Here is a 20,490-nt window from a genome sequence, read left to right as displayed (position 1 = left end):
ATGGACTGTACTCCTTTTGCAGCATCTGAATCTTCCTCTCCTGTCTCCTCTCCCTAGGCTGTACTTTTTCTGACCTGTCACTGTTTCCCCATAAGGAACTTTTAAGCATGGTGCTTGTTGACAAGAATGCAGTAAAATCTCATTCCCCACAAAGTTCCAATTACATAAATTGCTTCATTTTTTAAGATGTGCTTTTACATTCCTGAATGGCCAGGAATGTTTCACTCATTTTCTGTGAATTATCCATCTGGCATGGCTTCACCAAATGAGAAATAAAATAACAGGCCCATTACCACATGGGCATAGAACTCAGGCAGCAACCCGTCCCAGATCAGCATGAAAAATACAGCAAACCCACTTAACTGAAACACAAAAAGGTAAAATTTTCCAATAGAAAAATCTTGAGAATGACAAGAGACACACAGGCAAAATGATGTTGTGTCTGATAAGATGCATTGTTGTTACTAGAAAAGCACTACCTGCGTAGTGACATACACGTCTCTCTGAGGATGCTGAGCCTTTGTAACAGCCCTGGACAGCTTTTAACCTCAGGGCTCACAGGTAAACCTTGGAGCTCTGGGAACATGACTTCCATCTGTCTTTAGCCAGGTGTGGACTTGTGACAGCCCAGCATCCCTGACTATCCCCACTAGAGGTCACAGAAGTAATTGCTCTTCAGGGCACTGCTGGGAGCAGGGGCATATTGTCAGCTACACTTCCAGGACACAAGATGGGATCTCTCTAATGAATCCCTCTAATGAATGACTTGAATGTAATTGTTTTCTGAGATTTATATCTCACTGCAGCTCTCAACAGGTACTGCATGTATCCACATGCAAAAGTCACTACTCAGACCCCAGTCTCAGCAGCTCCCAATGATCAATAACTTTGGAGATGAAGATAAGTGAACTCATCAGGCACCCAAGTAGAAGAGAATCCAAAGTTGCATCCAGCACACTCAGGGAAACAGACAGTTCAGTAAATACTAACAGAAGAGAACTAGGTAATAACTCCCAGCAAAGGTTCAACTTCTTAAACATTCAGATAGAATCAGTGGTCTGACTGCCACCAGGGATTAGCCAAAGAATACAGATTTCTGCTAATTGCTCTGCACTCTTTTCTTCAGTAACTGGCCTAGAAAAATGCACGTAATTGTGTCGTGACGGGTTCCTGCAGCCAGCATTTCTGAATTCTCTGAAAGCTCCTTTCAGCTTCAAATTTTGTAGAAGGATGAAAGGGTAATATGGGAAACTTCAGCCAGCATAAATAAATACTTCACCTTTGTTCATTGTAGAATAATCATACTTGCCCTTTCCATTCACTTTGGAAACACTTGAGTGAAACCCTGGCTTCAGTTAGAACTCAGGCAAGAATTATACACTGACTGTTCTATCCTACTCTGAAAGACATTGGAAGGAGCATTATGGTTGTGGGACAAAGCACATACAGGCCTAGTCACTGGAAATTAAAGGATCTAGTGAGGCAGTGCAGTATGGCATATATTGGCAGGGAACCTGGGGAAGAAGAGCAAAAAAAAATTGCAAAGTGCAGGATGTAAAGCCGAATCACAAGGAAAAATAGTTTCCAAGTCACAAACCAAAGGCTTCAGCTAACTGTGAGACAGGCTGTGTCACACCTGACTGTGTGCAGACCCCTGCACTTGTAACACTTAATCCAGGGTAGACTGAGGAAATAAAATAAACCAAGGTAAGAACAAAACCCAAAGTCCCCTTTTATTCTGCTGGGCTCCTTCTCAGCTGGGTCAGGTCCCCAGGCAAGTACAGCACAGCCTATGACAGCTGGGGCAGCACAGCTGAGAGGAGGGGAAGGACAGGCTGCCCTGCTGGGGACACAAAGGTCTGCTACTTCAGCAACAGCTGTGGAATCACTGCCTAAGGATGCTCAGCACTGGAGCTACTCCTAATTGTACCACCACAGTTTCAAACACTGAGAGCTTTCTCAGTTCTGCTTCAGCTCTGTGTAGGCTTGGGAGCCTGAAACAGGCTAGAGAAGTGTGGGCTCCCAGCAGCTGGGCTGCCAGTGGCTACAGTCACACTAAATGCAGAACAGGGATGTGAGCAGGTTATGAGCCAGCATCCAGCAGGCTACATCACTTCAGGTGGGGCTGGAGTAGCTTGAGGCTAACTCTGTACTGATGGCTTGGTGGGGTGTCTGAGAGCTGTGACTCAACGGGACTCGGGATGTGGGTGGATTCAAAGCAGCAAAACCTGTCCAGAACATTAATCACTGACTAATCAACAGACATAAAAGAACCATGTGAAATTAAGAGCCCTGCAAAATAATTACATGAAATCTCATTAAAGGATCCTTTCATTTGTCACTGAAATGCAGCTATTTCCACAATGGAAATAAAGAGCTTCTTCATAGCAGCAACCAGTACCAGGCAAAGACTTGAGAGGAAAAGCTACATCTAATTCTAAAGTTTCTTGAAAAAGTTGAGGGTCAGGTCTGAACAAATATTAATTGCTCAGAGCAGAGTTGAGCCAGCACATACCTTGAGAAAAGCATTAGTAGCTGGTCTCTGATCATAAGCAGTTGGATAATTTCACTTTATACTTATGTAAGTATCAGAACTGTCAAGTGTAAGTTTACGTATCCTAGAAGGGAAACCAGGTTGCACTCAGCCACATGTGACAAAATGATTTAAATGGCTGACCTTTTAAACACTGCTTGTTTTTACAGATACTCATCTTTACATCGTTAAACTGGGGTTTTGGATAATTTGTTTAATGCATGAATGTTGTGAATCAAATGATGCAAATCAGAAAGCACAGCTCTGCCGAACTTATGAACTTTAGTTTTCCATTTCATTACATAAACAAATACGATATATCTAGGGACAGACTCTTAAATCATTGTCTGCTCTAGTTGACTGTAGTTTGCCTAAAAATACAAAGCAGGAAAATAAAAGGTTGTGTTGTACCCTTGAACAAACTTTAGGTTGACTTTGAAAATAGAACATTACTTCCCCTTTCTTCTTCCCTCCCCCCTCTTCCCCTTTAATATTTTAGGGATTTCACAATGTTGTTATCAAGGACTAACTGAGAATACAGGACTAGGTAGTAAAAAGGAACAGGACTGAAAACTAGAAACAAAACCCAAAAAACTAAACTAAACTGGAACAGCAATAAATCTCAGCAATCTCACAGTACATTACCGTAAGTTAAAAATAGAAAAGCAGAGAAGGATGTTACATTGTTAAAAAGTAGCTGAAAAATTCATTAATCTTTTTTAGAACCATCCAGTGTCTCTAATGGACTTGAGGGACCGGCAGGTTTGTTCCCAGGGCCGTGTGTGGCTGAGGCAGGGAAGGAGGCAGAGCAGCCCCACGCGCTCAGCACGCGGGTTCGCAGCTCCGGCAGCACCTGCAGCCCTGGCTCGCCTCGGTCCCAGCACGTGGGCTGGCAGCAGCCACTCTGACAGGGCTGTCCTGCTCCCAGCAGCACAAGAATCACAGCCACATTAAATGAAGGAAGGGTATCCAACACTCTGGCTAAACAAAGTAAAGGTCTGCAGACTTGTTTTTTATAACTACACCTACTCTAAGTTCAGAGCTGCTTTTAAACATACGACCAAGAGAATTTTCCAGTGAGTATATTAACTTGGTAGTCATTTATGGATGAAGTTGCAGGTCAAAAGCCAGAGAATGTTGGCTTTTTCCACCAGAAATCAGCAGCTAGAATTACTGTCCCAACATGTAACTTCTGATTATCCCCCAGTTATGTACAAAGAAATTTTTGTTTATATGCTGATACTCACAGTATGGGTTGTTAAATGCTGTTGAGTAACAATGATACTAATGTATTTCTAAAATACCAGTATTTGGTTAAAAGGGAGCAAAGAGAAGTTTCCAAGGAATAGTTTTTGCCCCATGATAATTACTCTGAGACTGAAGATGTGATAGGCTGGGGATACTTGTCTGCCCTTCTTTGCACTGTTGCTCTTGTGCACAAAATTACTATCACAGGCCTGAAAATAGTGACAAAGATATGAATCTTAGGACAGTACCTGCAATAGCTTGCAAGTGAGTGCAGGAAATGTATCCCACAATTCTTTGGTCCTGAGGTGTACTTCCCACTTGCACCTGGAAGGGAAGAAATAAAAAGGTGATTAATGGAAGAGCTCATACAACTCTACTTCCAAGCCCATCTGTGCAGCCTTTTTTACCATTCTTTCCAGACAACTCTAATTTGAAACCAGAAAAACTACCAGAGACACACACTGAGGCTTACTGATCTTACTGGGGCTTGTGGCCAGCACACTGACCCTTTGGAGTGTTTTGATTTTGATCTGCAACACATTAAAAAATGTTACTTTCTCCTGTTTTTGCAATCCCACTGGTTCCCTGTCCCAGCTTTCATTCCTGTGCACAATTCAGGCCCACCACTCAAGTGCCTTATGAGCCTGTATTACCAGCAGCCTGGTTCTTGCTGCCTGTGTATGACTAGAATGTAAAAGGAAATATACCAAGGAAAAGGATGAAATATTAAATAAATATTGGGTTTGATCATGTTTTCTCCATTCCACAGTAAGTTTTGGATTTTGATGGATTTTTTACACTCTTCTGCAAAGGTGCTGGGGGCCTTGGTGTGCCTCAGCAGTGTTTGCATCCTCCAGCTCACAGCAGCAGCCCCCATGCCTGTCAAGCAGATAAAAAACACTGTATGGAATCCTGTTCTTACACACAGAAGAAGAAGGGCTTCCAGGGAAGCTGGAATGTAATATAATTCCTCATCTATATCTTAAGCTACAATCCTTTAAAAATGTACTTGCAGGTAGACACACAAGCAACTTAAAATCAAGTTCTGGTTTAGGTTTTCAACTATATTGAGAATTTTGGCAGTTCAGGACTTAGCTGCAAATCAGAATTCCCAGTGATAAGTGGATAAGTTTTGGATTGTAGCAAGAAACTAGTTTGAGTCTATGGTTTTCTTGTTGACAGTTTATGTGGCAACACTGCATGAATAAAAGAAAATGCCCACAAAGGAAAGTTGTACCAAGGGCTCTGAAAGCACCACCACAGATGACTTTACTTCACAAGGCTAGGCTCAAATTTTATCTGACACCTCTAAATAACAAGCAGCGCTCCATTTCATAGGGACACAATTTTGTCAGCTTGGTTGGTTTTCTTGCTTTTCAGCTATTCAGGAACCAGCTGATATATTTTATAACTGAAAAGGCAGCTTTGCAATAAGTGAATTTAGAAGTCATTTGTACTTAACAATGCCTTGTTAACTTTGAGGGTTTGTGCCAGCCAGGGGAGTAGGTAATAAACAACTGGCATTATTCTGTCCTCAGTCTGTTTTTTAGACAGTTTTATAAATGGATATTGATGGTGTCCTTATTGCTGTTCCCATTCAGCATAGCTGCTTCAGGGAGGCAGAGGCAGCCAAGGCAAACACAGGCAATCACTGGTGCCTCCACCTCAGAGGAGGAGATTCTCCTGAACTCCCAAGATTGCTCAGTCCCAGAGGATGGGCAGCTGTGCTGGATGGCTGTCAGGGCCTGCTGCAGGAGCTGCACTGCACACACCTCTCCCTCCTGCCTGAGCATCTCAGTCTCACTGCTGAATCATAAGGAGCTTTCTCCCCAGCTTTCTATGCAACATAAGCCATTCCAGTAGAAAACTGGAAAACAGTTTATTTCCTCTGCTGTCTAGGACAGGCATGTGAATGAACCATATCTTCCAAACTTAGTAATTCAAAATCAGGGTTTCTCTTCAACACTATTAAAACCCCCTAAACTATAAAAAGTCTCCACTTTTTTGCAAATGTGCAGTGTTTTCCTGCAGCAGAGGACAAGTGTAGATGTCACACAACTTTCAATATCAAGGAGAATACTGCACAAAAGTGCTCTGCCTTAGAGCAGGAATGTGCTCCTTATAATCAAGCCCCTTATTGACTAAATAAGATGGAATCATTCCAGTGTTTCTATTCAAAAAGCAGAAAAGATTTAATTGTAAAAGCTGAACATCCAAACATAAATTATATCCCAGCTGAGATAAAGAGTCAGCTCAAACTGGCTTTAGAATTTCCTGTGCAGCCTTAGTGGAGTGCCTGACAAGGCCCTGTACTCCTCAACCAACTTGTGCATAGGATTGTCCTAATTTCCATTAATCATGAATAAATGTGTATTGTTCAGTGTGCCTGTGTGCACAGATCTGTGCTGAGATGGACTCAGGATCTTCTGCTCTCAAAGAATTGTAAGAAATGGCCCAGGATGAAGCCTGGCTGTGCTTGTGGAGGGGCTGAGCACAGCAATGCCCACGGGGACGGTGCCCCAGGGCTCTGCTGGCACACACAGTCCCACGGGGAAGGGAGAGGGGCTTCCATAAACACTGCTAATTAAAAATACAGCTCAAAAGCAAGAGCTGACGACATTGACATAATTAGGATTTCCTTGGAAAGTGCCAGCATGGAAGTGCATCCAAAGCAGTTTGTCTCCCAGATATCCCATTTCCTCCAGCTTTTTTGACTTTTAAGGGCTTGTAGTTTCTTTTGAGAGGCAGTACTGATGGCAACCACTAAACTGAGTATATTTGGTGTATAATCATAATGGAGGCAAATATTTGTGACAACTACTAGAAGAGTAAATAAATACCCTTGCATCCTCCTGGTCAGTTCCCTGATACAGTAGAGGCATTACTGTATTAAATACAACCTGAAGTAAAATAGTAAGAAAAGTCTTTTTATTCAGTCTAATTTGGTATTTCACAGATGGAAATGGACTGTGGGCTGTGCAGACAGGAAACCTACTTGACCTCTGAAATACTACAAGCCCTATAATTCTACATGAAAACATTCTTTTGTGTGGCCAAGGAGCTATTTCAGATGTTGCATTTTCCAGGCTGTATTGGATGGTGCTGACTGGGCTGAGGCAGCGACGTGGCAGGAGGACAACGCTGAGCCTTCAGCCCAGCCTCCAACGTGGACCTTGGCAGGAAGGCTCTGCTTCCACCACACCAAGTCAGCACTTCACAAATATCATTTTAGCTGCTTAACACAGAAGAAACATCCACAGTCACACTTACAAAGAAAATATATGCAGACAAATAAGCCAGAGTGGCTCTGTCACCATAAGCCTGACTTTAGCTCACCTCAGCTGCTCTACATTGGTAGCTGTGTGTCAATAACACATTTATTTAATTGTCCTTCTGCAGGGACCTACTTCAGGCTCTGCTTTCTGAAAACCATCATACAGTCTTGCTTGTGCCATTAACCATTCCTCTTTGTGTATGGAAACGTACAGGAAGAAAATATCTAAATATAAGGTCCCAATGTTTTAAAATATTTATTTTAAAATTATATTTATAATTTTAATAAAATATATTTTATAATATTTATTTTAAAATATTTATTTTAAAATTATCACAGGAGAAAATAAGGTATATGATAACCTGTTAAACTCTAGAGGTAAAATTAAAACTGACAGAACCTATTTGTGGTTTAATAAAGTGTCCAGTTATATAATTTTCACATAAAAAATTACCCTTTTTCACAATTATGCTGATATATGCAAAATTTATTCTAATTCTCACTAGATTTGCAATAATCTAATTAGTCAAACATTGAGAAGCTAAGAGTGGATTCAGATCCCTATTACACCACTGACCATTACATTTTGCATGCTCTTCAGAGGGGGGCAAAAAAAGCTCATTATAGATGGGAAAGAGAATTTTTCCCTTAAGGGGGAAATCCTACTAAGGGTGTGTTTGGAATCCAAAATGCCATTTTCTGCTGCTGCATAATTCTATTTGTCCCCTACCTGCAAATGAAATAAGTAAGTGCAAAACTGACCGATCTGAATTTTTGTTTTCCAAGTACTGGCTGTGTCAAGCACACAAAAGTACTTGACATCAAGTACATTTTATTAAAATATTTCATCTCAATGCCACAGCACATTAGTACAATCTGTTGGAGACACCACGCTGGGACTGTGCTGTGCAAGACTGGGGATATTCCTAGAATTGTTTTGCAAAACCTTGTCCTACGTGACTGAGGAATGGTCTGTCCTCCACTGAGACTGGTATCAGGTAATGAATGGCTCATGAAAGAAATCAAGGCAGCAAGGTTATGGCAGAAAGATTCTTGTTAACAGGGAAAAAACCTAATGGGTAGCAAGAACTGAAATTTTAGAGCTACAGCAAGGGAAAATAACTTGAAATCTAATCACACTGCTTACTATCATGGGAATTTCCTGGGCTAACTGGAAAATCTTGCACATCTCATGTTTCCCATATGCTAGCACAGTAAGTATACAAAGCTGCAAACTTGACAAATACCTTGTCTCTTAAGAGTTTATATTTACACACATCTGTTCCAGCAGTGCAAAACAATTCTATCACATCTGGATGTCAAGAAAAGCATCAACAGTTACTTAAACAAAACCCATGAGAATGTTACTTCAGTACTGGGGCATTTCTTTACCACCTTGAAAAGCAGTTTCAGACAGGTCATTGCTGTGTTAGTAAATCATCAAATGTTTTGAAGGAAATGCTATTTAATGATTAAAAATTTGAATTGTGCATGTGAAATCTCACTTGATTAAAGAACCAACCTCGAGTCTCAAATACTGACCAATGGTACATGAACCCAAAACGTTTGTTATGAGGAGAACTGAATCTTTAGTGACATTTTCTAGAAGCTTCACATTGCCAGGAGGGAGCCATTCAAAAATAAAATAGTTTCTTAAATGTGTACCCTCCAAAACAAAGGAGTTATTTACATACAAGTCCAAGCATATGTGATTGCCTCTCCCTTCAGGGGGAGCAAATCCTGGTATGCAAACCAGACAAGAGCTAAAATTTTGGCATACTCATGGAAAAAGTTCTTCACAATATCTGTCAGCCCAGAATCTCCATGAGGCCAATAAAGCCAGAGCTGGGAAAGGTAAATAACCTGCCAGTAACACTGAGACTTCTTCAGGTAAATTGGGATCTCCACAGCCCAGCTCCAGCCTCAACCAGTGTAGTTTAATCACATCTTGGGCTGGAAATGAGCAAAACCTTCCATTTCATCCACTTAGGTGACCATGGAGGTGTCAATTTTGCCACTGAAATAAAGGTAACCATAGTACTGCTCCCTGCATTGCTCTTCTGAAGAGGATAAATCACCAAAGTACAGAACTCTACAGGAAATGAATTCACAGTCATGGCAGGAACCACACTAATGATGGACATACTATGAAAAAAACTAACCAGGCTGAAAGAACCTCTGCATGCTCTGGGGAGGAAAAAAAACCTCTCTCCCTAAAAACACAAGGACGAACATGGCATTTGTAAAGAACATCATCTGCACAGGGGCCTGGAGTATCTCTTTGTGTTGGACATAAAACACCTCAGACAGAGAGTAAGTGCAGGGCATAGAAACAGAATTTACAGTCGATGTGACAGTGACTTACTCCCACAGAAATATTCATTTCACCATATGTAGCCAATATTGTGTGGGTTCAAGGGAAACTCCTTTAAAAAGAGCCTGAGATTCAACAGAGTTGCTGTGGATAAAGCAGGTGTACATGCACAAGGAGTGGCATTTCCACACACACTGAGGGGTTGGTGCCCTGAGATGTGCTCTGTGCCTCCCTATTCCACTGCAGTGAGGATGTCATTATGTAATCCAATGCAATTAGAATGAGCTAACAGTGAGGAAGGGAAAAGAAAGAAATGGAAAACACAATTTGTTTTCTTTCCAGTACAACATTTCTGTAATCTTCCAAATCGTATCAACCACTCCTGGACTTTTTTCCCATTTCAGCAAATTTCCAATACAAGCAGGAGAGGCAGCATTAAGAACCTAACTGGAACAGCAAAACTGTCCCAGTCCTCATTCCTGTTACTGTTAAGAGAAGATGCCAAGGAGAAATTGCAGCTACTCCCATTCCCACTTCAAACATCCCTGTCCCACAGAGATGACTTAGATTAGTCATAGCTCCCAAGAAAGATGTATTTTTGGTTGGCTTAGACATGGTGCAAAAATATCTGTCTTATTTTCCGTCCTTTAACAGCTCTGCCTTTTGCCTTCAGAAATATGTAGCAGCTTCTAAAGAAGAAAAATTAGTTAAATCCCTAATTTATTGTAATAAATGTGTTTTAAAGTATATTAAAGGAATTTAAAATATTACAGAAGTCAGCTCAAAATTGTGTGGTGCTCTGCAATTCTTTCTAGCTACATTTGCACTTGATTATTTCAGAATCCTATTTTTCCCACCTGCCATGTGCAACAATTACTGTTCCACGGACTCAGAGAATTTGTTATTTGGCAAAGCTTCATTAAGCGTATATATGAGGGAAAGTGGCTGTAAATTGGTGCCACAAATGAAGGGCTCTTCCTCTTCTGAAGAGGACAAAGCCCACAACTCACATTTTCTCAGATCTGTATTTCATTCTGCACAACAGTTGTTATTTATCCCCATTAATGAAGGGAGAAAAGACCATGATTAATAACATTAATTATATCAAAGTAAAGGAACATGGTACAGTACCATGGTAAAGTCTTTTTTTTTTTTTTTTTGTTCTTTTTTTTCAAAAGTCTCAGTTTATTGGGCTCCATCCAATTCCTGCATTAACATTTTACAGCAGAAACTCAGCATGTGGAAAATGTTTAGGTTACCCTCCTGCCTTAAATGGCACAGCTTTAGAGTCATCTAAACAAATTCATGAGCAGCACTACACATTTCTTTTATACATCTTGGGATAACTGTAGGTACTGGACAACTGATCAAGGACAAGAAAATCTAACCACTGGAAACTGTAGGTGTTCTTTTACTGGGGTCAGAAAGGAGCCATTCCCCTTTCCTGTGCAATCCTGAGGTCCAAAATCTTCCCCTTAATCCAGCGTGGAACTGCAGCAGCTGCCCCTTCACTCCAGGCACAGCTCACATGGGCTGGCTTGGGACAGCAAGGGCAGCTTAAATGACCCAAGTGAAATGAATCTGCATCAGAAATATCAAAAAGGAGAATCACAGAGGTGAATTCAGGGAACCCTCATTTTCTCACACAAAGCAGGCTCCTTGAGAGGAGAAAACAGTAAAAAATGTACTTCAAAACAGTTTTGCAATCAGAGCTGCTGCTCCTTCTACCATCTGTTACCACCATATCAGCTCTTTGGAAAACAAGTTGAGCTTTGCACACAGAGCAAAGGTTGCTAGGTTTCCTTTAAGCAATGAATAATAACATGCTCTCTGCACAATTACTGTACTCCCTGAGAACAGCCTTCATTTTCAGAGAATTTGAAAAGTAAATCTGTTAATAACCTTAGGAATTAATATTAATTAAACACAACTTCTTCCAGAAATCTAGAAAAATCCACAAGGCATTCTTTTTCCTTTTGATTTTGAAGAATACCATTAACTGTTCAAACTTCCCACATCCGACTGCAGTTTTGCATTATGCTCACATACTCTGTTTTAACTTAGAATTCTTATTTTTGCTAAAATTGACTCTTTTGGCAGATGCCAAAACCCAGAATAGTTTCCTACTAGGAGCAGTAGGAAGCACAGCCTTCTACACCCCATACTTCTGTATCTCCCAGTCCCACTGGGAGGAAGAAGCCTCCAAAGCCTCTCTCTCAGTCAAGAGCCATTTTGAGAATGATGCCCCTTTCACTCACCTCTCTGCTCTGACTGGGCATCTACATCTCTTGGATAGCTTAGATTTACATTACTCTTACAACTATTACAATTTAAGGATAAGAGAGGTGAAATTTGTCAGCAAAAGTGAGTTTTTATTAGATTGCTACACTGGAAAAATATGGTCAAACTCACCAGGTCAAGTCAAGGATGCTTTCCAGTTTTGTTTTCCACTACTGTCCAAAACTTACACAGCATCCCTGGGACAGGGAAACCAAGGCCCCACACTAGATCCTCTGTCTAAAGAGGGATGTTGACATTTTTAAACCATCTAGTAAATTACAGATAGGTGATGCATTACACAATTTCCACTCAGCATTCATTGACACCTTTTAAACTGGATTTGACAATGCTGATTTGTAAAATCAACATCCAGTTTCTGAAAAGGATGGGCATTTTATAACTCCCTTTAAATCCATCAAAACTGCAGTGCATTAACATCATGTGTGTGCCAAAGCTGCAGCTGCAGAGGAGCTGAGACCACTGCAGTCTGCACCACGCTCCAGACAGACCTGTCCAAGCCACCTTTCCCAAGCCACCAGCCACCCGTCCAAGCCTTTTCAGCACCAGTCACCAGCACAGGGGCTGTGCCAGGCCCACTTCCCACCTCTGTCTGCAGCTGAGCAGCAGCAGAGACAATGGAAGTTATAAAACCTACAAAGTGACTCCAGGGCTCTTTCTCTTTGGCATTTTAAATTAATGTGAAATGCCACGCTAGAACAGAGAGTCTCGGCAGAGTCTCCCAAGGGCCCAGACTGTCAAAGTATGAAAATGGATTGGCTGATTTATGTATTTGCTAACTTCTCCTCTGAGTCTTTAGTGGCAACTAGGAACAATGGTTTAACACTTCAGACATGAAACTGTGACTTGAATGTGACATTTCCCCCCTTCATATATGCTATTTTTTTCTGTGATCGTGTTTTTCTTACATCCCAATAAAACCCTCAGATTGGAGACAGAAAGCACTGATAGAGTTTGAAGAGTTCCAAGTGCCAAATGCAAATTATTCCTCTTTGCAGAAAATGGACTTCACACAATGGCTCCTCACAAGTACGTCATCCTCATGTTTTCATCTGACCTGGAAAGAACCAGCCTCTGCAAATGGAGAAACCAGTCTGATCTCTGTCAGGAAAATGCCAGCAGTAGCACCTTTTGTGGCAGACATCCTTAGGAGGAGAACAGAGGCAGACTTCCTTTGCATGAGTCTCCAGATAGCTGTTAGGTAGCATGAAACTGTGGTAAAAGCCTCTGTAATTTACTTCCAACTTGGCTCCTTTGTTGTGACACCCTAGGTGTTAAGCCACAATCAAATCACTTTACCTTCCTGTACTTTAGTTTCTCCTTCTATTAAGCAGATATTGACCTTTCTTCATTATGCACTCTGAGACGTAGGAATGAAAAGCTGTAGGTAAGACCTGATTGTTATTACAGCTACTAATAATAATCCTTGAGCTCTGTAAGTCTCTCAGGTAAAATAATTTTGTATGACTAAGCAAATCTCTCAAATCCTTCCAAATCACTACATGAACTTTACAATCTAGATAGTGAAGACAGGGCAGGGAAGACAAGGGCAATGGAAAATCATTTCTTATTCACTGGAAGCAGAACCCATTCTAAAATGAAAAAATGTGCAAAACACTTGTACCAGGGCAGCAGGGATCTGTTTTGTGTCAGAGTCCCCCAAAGCAGTTTTGTAATTTTCAAATTATTTCAACTTTCTTTAAATATTTAGTTCTGAGATCTTTATCTCCCTAACAGTTCTATTTGTAGTAAGGAGACAATCGTACTTACTAAAAAATAATTAGATTCTTTCTCTGAACATTCTTCTGAATTTAGATGTTGGGTGTTTCTTAAAGTTTAGAATAATTGGAATAAAGGCTTCATCCTCCCCATGAGTGGAAACATTAACTGGCTTTATCCATATTTTCAAAACATATGAGCCTTTTCCCCTCAATTGCTTTGCACAACTTTTGGCTTTTAACCAGCACAGAGGGCAACTGTTCCTTTACTCAGAGATGGAAGCTGTGCAAGGGGAACAGTATTCACAAGTATCTTTCCAAAACAAAACTCAATTGATGCCTTTTCTACTTCAGAAATGGGAACACTGCATTCCACAGGAGTCAGGAACTTAAAACCCCAGGGTTTGCATAGGACAGAGGCTCAACTCCATGCCCCTATGGAGTGGGCAGCACTTGGGACACTCCTGTTCTGCAAGGCTCTCTTACCTTCTTTAAAACCAGAGACACTCTGTGTAGGACTAGCTGGTATTATGGACATTCAAAATTCTGTAAGGGCCAGTAAAAGGCCGACCTGGAAGCAGGGAGATAAGCTGTCCCTTGGGATGGCAGAGACATCTTGGGATGGCCAGAACAACGCCTGCCACCCAGAGCTCTGACACCCTCTTCCTGCTGCTTCCTGCTGCCCAGTGGAACAGCTCGAGGCTTCTGAAGCTACTGCACTGATTCCTGCTGACTTCAAAAGCAACCAGGCTTTTACTTACTGCATGCAGTTTTTGTCTCTGGAGCCCACACCCACCCAGTTGCTGACTAAACACCACATCAAGAATAACAGCCTCTAAACCTACTTTATTTCAAAGACAAAATTAAATAATTATTCCTACTCTATGTTGTTGCTGTCATCAAAGAAATTACCTATGCACAATTGGTCATTTAATGTACAATTAAGAGAGAAAGCAAATTCATGTTAAGATAGACTTAACTCAGAATGAAAAATATTTTAGGTATGAAAAAAAGTATATCAGAATGACACAGACAGGAGGAAAAACAGTCTTATGGCTGGGCAGAACTCTGTTACATTTAAAAGAATGGAGTCATCTTTGGAACTTTATCATAATTGGCCTCTATTCCCTGCTCAACTATAACATTATTTAACAACTTGGATCCATAATTAAGTTCATCTTCCCAGTGGAATCTTGAAAAGAGGCTTAATTTTCTGCAAGAGAAATGGAGACATTGCAGCCTGCCTAGCAGGGTGGAAAATCAATGACTCAGCAATGGGCAGTTAAAAACAGATTGGTTTTAATCTCTTAATCCCCAATATATGCATATGTTCAAGGGTAGTCTTTGTAACCCCAGAAATATTTATACTGCACAAGATCTATATTTATTTTTTGTTTGCAGCAATTTGTGATAAAAAATAAATTGTTCCTGTTTATAAACACATAGGAGTGCAACATAGAGAGAGCTTGGACCCAGTTTTTGGAAACATGTATTCAGATAGGGATTGGCTTTTGTTTATGTCAATGTACATGAAATACTGAACTATTATCAGAACCAAAATTCTAATATTTGAGTGTTTTCTTACACAAGTCATAGTACCAAAAGTTTTTGCTTTGGTTAAAAACTACAAATGGAGTACAAAACCTCCCACTGATCCTTTTTCACAATCCATATCCTTAATGGCTGTTAATGACTTCTGTTCAGGACTTGTGACTAGAAAATAATTTGAGCATCTGATGTACTTTGCCAGTGTTAGAAAAGAAGTTCAGGATTTAGTTAGTGAAACCCATTCCAAATCACAAAATCTAAAATTCAGTATTCCAGACATTTTCAGATCTTTCTAGGTTTGAGTCTACAGACTTGAATCTCTGGCAAAAATTTTTGTTTCTTGATTAATCACAAATTAGAAAAGCCTGCTTTCCAGGTTAGAAACAGCACAGCCAGATACTCCCAAGAGTTAAGCATGAACAGCCATTAGGTCTTGGAAAAGCAAATGCAGACTTTCTGCTTTTCATGATTTACAGTCATACAACCCCAGGCTTCCTGCTCTCTCTACCATTAGTTAATTTATGTAAACTGTGTTAATAACGCAAAAAAGCCCTGTGTTCCCCAGTGTCCCAGGCACGTTTGTCTTGTTTATTCTTCATATCTCTCCTTACTAATTCTTTTGCAAGCAAGAGAGCAGAGTAGCCATACATTTCACTGCAATTCTTTCAGCTTTATTATACTGACATTTAGACATTTGATTGTCTTTTGATTGCCAGACAAACACACAACGAGCACAAGCTGGTTTCCAACAGTGATGCTCATTGCACTGTACTCATGCTATGAGGCTTAGAATTTATGCATTTTCTTGCAGAGATTTCTGTAAAGAAAGAAATTAAAATATCATGAAAATCACTTCAAATTTTGAGTCTTGAAATTATACTTGAGTTCTTCCCTCAAAAGTCCCTCATTGTTTCAGACACATCCATCATTTTAACACAGAATTCAGGCTACAAATCCCATAAAAATGGTATCTATAACCCATTCGGTTATATCAGGAAATCTAAATCTTAATATTGCCTCTGTTGAGGTCTAAAGAAATGAGAAAATAATGTAATTTTACCACTTTGCCACATATACAGAGTCAATACTTACAGCTTCAAAAAGGCTCTTACCTTGAGAAACAAGGCTCCCTTGGAAGCCAAGGAGTCCATTCCTCTTCCATTGGGGTAACAGTGATAGGCAGCATCCATAACAGGATAGCGGCTGGCAAAAAGTAGACCACTGTTCACAAACTTAAAGCTACAGCAGCCATGGCAGCTGTAGACCCCAACATCATAGACGATGTATTCAAAATAGTGATGGAGCTGCTCTTTCAATTTCTCCGCAGCTCTTTTGTCAAACACTTCCTGCAAGCACAGAAAGTCCAGGTTGGCAGGGAAGAAAGCAGAGATCTCATGATCAAAGGTCTCATCTGTGTGTTTCTTTTTCCGCACTGAAGTCTTCTTCATGATTGAAGCTTTGTAGAGGAGCTTGTTGTTGACAGTGCTTTGGTCCACTGTACCATCTCCAACACGGACTTTGACTAGGGACTCTCGTGAGGCAGAGCAGCTGTCTAAACTCCCAGAATCTCCTTCCTTCTGTTTGTGGTTTGGTGTTTTTGACACCTCTGCATCACCTTCCAGTGAGGGCTCTGCTGGGCCACTGGCACGAGCCTGGCCATTGACGGTGTCTGTTTCTGTGTCTGACATGTGGCCGTTCTCCTCTCCATTGATACGGACAATGCAAGTGTTTTCTTCTCCCTCGTGTGGCTCTCCGCTTCCACCTTTATCTTCTCTGTTCTCCTCGCCGTTGTTTGAGCCACAATTGTCTCCTTTGTACTCCATGGATGTTGTCCTTTTGATGCCAGCATTGACAGTACGGTTATCTCCAGCCTGGGGGGAGACCAGGCTGCTGAAACTGGCTGCACTGATGGATGTGTTGGTAGGAGAATCTATGTATATTTTAATCTGTGGCCTGCTCGCCCCATTTCGGATCCTCCTGCCAATCTCTTTAGCCCTGGCCTGTGTATTGAAAACGTTATTGAATCTTGCCAGAGAATCGGGCAGCAGGCAAACATTGGCACTGCCAAAGCAGAAGCTTTTCCCACTCCCTGCAGCCTTCCATTCAGTGAGCAGTGTGGCTCCATTGGTGTGGTTCTTGTCTTTCAGCCTGGAGTAGATATAGGGCCTTCTGGCTGACTGCAGCGGGGACCAGAGCAAGAAGCCAATCAGAGCGAAAGGAAGAGAGGCCACCAAGAGTGCCAGGTAGATGGGAGTGGTAATAATGATGCAGAGTGCATGAAAATAGCATGGGTCATCTGCTCTTTGACGTTTTTCATAGGTGGTTGGAACAAAAGAGCCCACGAGCCTGTCTGCTAGCCAGTAACATGGGAAAATCAGGCCCCAGGAAAAAGAATGCAGAACTGACAGAAAGCTGTTGGGAAATGGAGAAGTGTATAAAACCATTGCAACTCAGTTATGACAACGCTTCAGGGCCTACTACATGATGTCACTGTGTCAAGCATCCATAAGAACACTGGGAGAGGGCTGGGGGAAAAAAGGTCTGGTCAGGAGATCGGGTTTTTTTCCAGTGAGAGTCAATAATAAAACTTTAAGAGCACCATTTCACTGTGTTGGAGTAAAAATGAAACAAGGCCACTGTTTTCGTCTGGCTTTTTGGCATCTGTATTTGTCGAAGGATGTCATTGTTCACTGGGGGCTGCCATAATGAAACTCTCCAGAGGCAAAACAGAAACCTGCAGAAACAAAAGACAAAATATATTGGAAGTTTAAGTAACATTTATTGGAAGTTTAAAGCAGATTGATTTTTTCTCACAACAATTAAAGACTTATTACATATAGTGCATTTAGATGGAAATTGGAAAGGTTGGATCAGGGAAGGATTTGGGGGGGGTTTTGTTTTGTTTCAATTATTACCTCAGCATAACTTCACCAATTTTATGCAACATGTTTGAGTTCAAAGAAATAAGGGACAAGTCAAGTGCCAAATAACAAATGCTTGGCATTTACTCAGTGCCAAAGGCATTTTGGGATGTTGATAATAGGGGGAAGCCTGGCAGATTTGTTTTCCTGGATGATTTTTAGGATCCTTCAGTAAAAATGCTCAAAAAGTGACTCTGGCATCTACACATCAGATAGGAAAAAATAACCTAAAACCTATCCAATTATGTAATTACCATTAGAAAAGAAAAAACTCTAAAGAAGTTATTCTGTTCTACTGGGTGCTTAAAATGCTTTATAAAAGCCCTATTTACATAATCACTCAGCAGACCAGAAAGATTCTTGTTTACAGCAGTGCCAAGGGTAAACAGAACATGTTTGGATCTGTGAACTGAGGACAGACTGCAAGCCTTATATTCCAACTTCCAGGCTGACAGCCTTCCTGGTGAAAGGTGCAGCAGTGTTGCAGAATATAAGGGCAATTTGACTTCTCCTATTTTAAAATAAAAGACCAGAAGAAAATGCAAAAGCTCCATGGATCCATAAAAAAATTGCCTAATTAGGTCTTCAATAGGTGTTTCCTTGAGCATATGATGACAGGATGTTACAGCTCCCTGGGGAACATGAAACCAAGGGACAGTTTTGTAGATAGAGCAGTCAGTGCCTGCTTAGTGATGTGCTGAAGAAAAAAAAAAAAAAAAAAAAAAAAAAAAAAAAAAAAAAAAAAAAAAATCCATTCAATACAACTCTTGCCAGTTCTATTATGGACTGCAGTATCAATAATCTATCTACAAGATAAATCTACAAGATAAAGCTGTCCAGCAAACCATAAAACACCCAACTAAAACAGCTGCACAAAAGCAATTATCCAGGTTGTGGAGACATACTATGTAAAAGGAATTCATGCTTACTGTAGATCCAACATACTATTGTGTATTTGTAAAAATGGAAGAAAAATGAATGGAATCACCAATCTTTCCATGGGATAAGATTGCACAGCACATGTCATGAAGCAAATTGGTTTGGACTGAGGTTTGTTTTAACAACTTTTAGCAAGAACGTGGTTCTTTGTAAACACTAAAGGCTCTATGGTGGTTCAAGGCCACATTGGTGACTCCTACACTTCCTCTGCCTTAAAAAGGGAGAGCATCTTTCAAAATCAGAAGAGTTTTTGTTTTTGACCAGGTGCCGACTGCATTTCTCACTACCAGCCTGCTGAAGTGAGGAGGCAATAACTGTATTCCGTGCATTTTATTCCATGAATTCTAATAGAATTCCCACAACCCATGACACAGAAGTACAAAAGCCCTGGTACCAAAAATATAATGGCTGGGAAAAAAGGGAAGAGGGTATCATTAGCTGGATGTCCTTTAAATTTTTGCATATTGCAGACAGAAGACATGGACACGTCAAGGTCCTCATTAAAAACCCTCCTCTTGGAAGGAAATTATTATCGTGACTTACTAAACTTACAGATGAAAGCAATCACGAAGCTTGCCAAAGCTCTGGCACAGACTCACTGGCACACACACAAACAGGAACTAAGTTTCCTACTCCTTGCTAGAAAATCCTACGCGCGCTAGTGCCTCAAAGCCACCCCAAAAAAAGAGAATTAAGAGGGTCATGAGAGACAGATTTTATCTCAACAAGATCCTAAGGGGTGAGGGAAGGCACCATGTGAGTCAACGGGAACTTGGAAAACATGACGTCAGTCACATCGCTCCTAATGCAACGGTTTAGATGGAGCCTAAAGCTAAAGTGCCTAATTCCTTGTGATGAAGGGTATTACTTGGTAATCCAATGCTTTATTCATAGGGGTTTGGGAGATTAAGGGAGAATTTAAGATATTGCAATGAAACAGATATTTTTGTATGCTACAAAGACGTAAACAGCGGCGTTGTTTGGTGGGTTTTATTACTTTGTGAGTGTTTGAAGGCTAAAAATAGACTTTATTTAATTTTTTTTTATGGTGGCAGTATAGAACATCTCAACTTCAGTGATAACAAGACATCAGGCAGAAAGGTTTCAAAGATTTTTATGATTATAATTATGCCCAGAAGTATGATGGAGACATCATAGATCAAAAGAGATGTTTCTACCTCCAGTATTGCTTGCAAACTAAATAAAGGACAATACAAGTCAACAAGTGATAGGAGAAACAGAAGAAAAACAACAAATCTTGCAATAATAGTGTTATGAGAACAGTCTAGAAATGGTCAGAAAAGTTTTAACTTCCTTTTGCTTAGAAACTAAAATACACTTTCAAATTCAGACAACTAAAACTTCTTCAAAGGTGATAGTAATATCAACTGTATTTTTAAAACTATAAGTAAACCACTGGCAGAACAGTTATTTATTTAAAAAAAGGATAAAAATGCTGATCAGTGTCTAACAGATTTGGAAAGTTACCCTATGGGTAACTTCACATCATAATTTACATATATTCATTAAAACTAGTGAGTCTTGAATCCTGACAGCTGGTTTCCAGTGAAAATTGTAGCAATATTTACCTAAAAATGAATTCTAGAAAAGCAGTTTATTCAGGCTGTGGTTTTTTGTTACCTTGATTTATCGTCATTGAAATTTGAATCAGAGAAAACAATCTTACAAAAATGGTC

General features: G+C 40.5%; 1 protein-coding gene across 3 annotated transcripts in view; it reads right to left on the bottom strand.

Annotated features, from left to right (window-relative positions):
* Positions 1–20,490, bottom strand: part of SMPD3 (sphingomyelin phosphodiesterase 3) — a 102,052-nt gene that overhangs the window by 18,318 nt on the left and 63,244 nt on the right. For all 3 annotated transcript variants that reach the window (XM_053952635.1, XM_053952636.1, XM_053952637.1), the window contains 2 exons: positions 16,046–17,667; positions 4,030–4,105 (listed from right to left, as the gene is read on the bottom strand). In XM_053952635.1, coding sequence (XP_053808610.1) covers positions 4,030–4,105; positions 16,046–17,377 — 1,408 coding nt within the window. In that variant the 5' untranslated portion in view covers positions 17,378–17,667. The remainder of the gene's footprint in view (positions 1–4,029; positions 4,106–16,045; positions 17,668–20,490) is intronic.

Source organism: Vidua chalybeata, chromosome 11 (assembly GCF_026979565.1).
Source record: "Vidua chalybeata isolate OUT-0048 chromosome 11, bVidCha1 merged haplotype, whole genome shotgun sequence".
NCBI lineage: Eukaryota > Metazoa > Chordata > Aves > Passeriformes > Viduidae > Vidua > Vidua chalybeata.
Note: the sequence above shows the minus strand (reverse complement) of the source record. Positions and strands in the feature narration are given on the sequence as shown.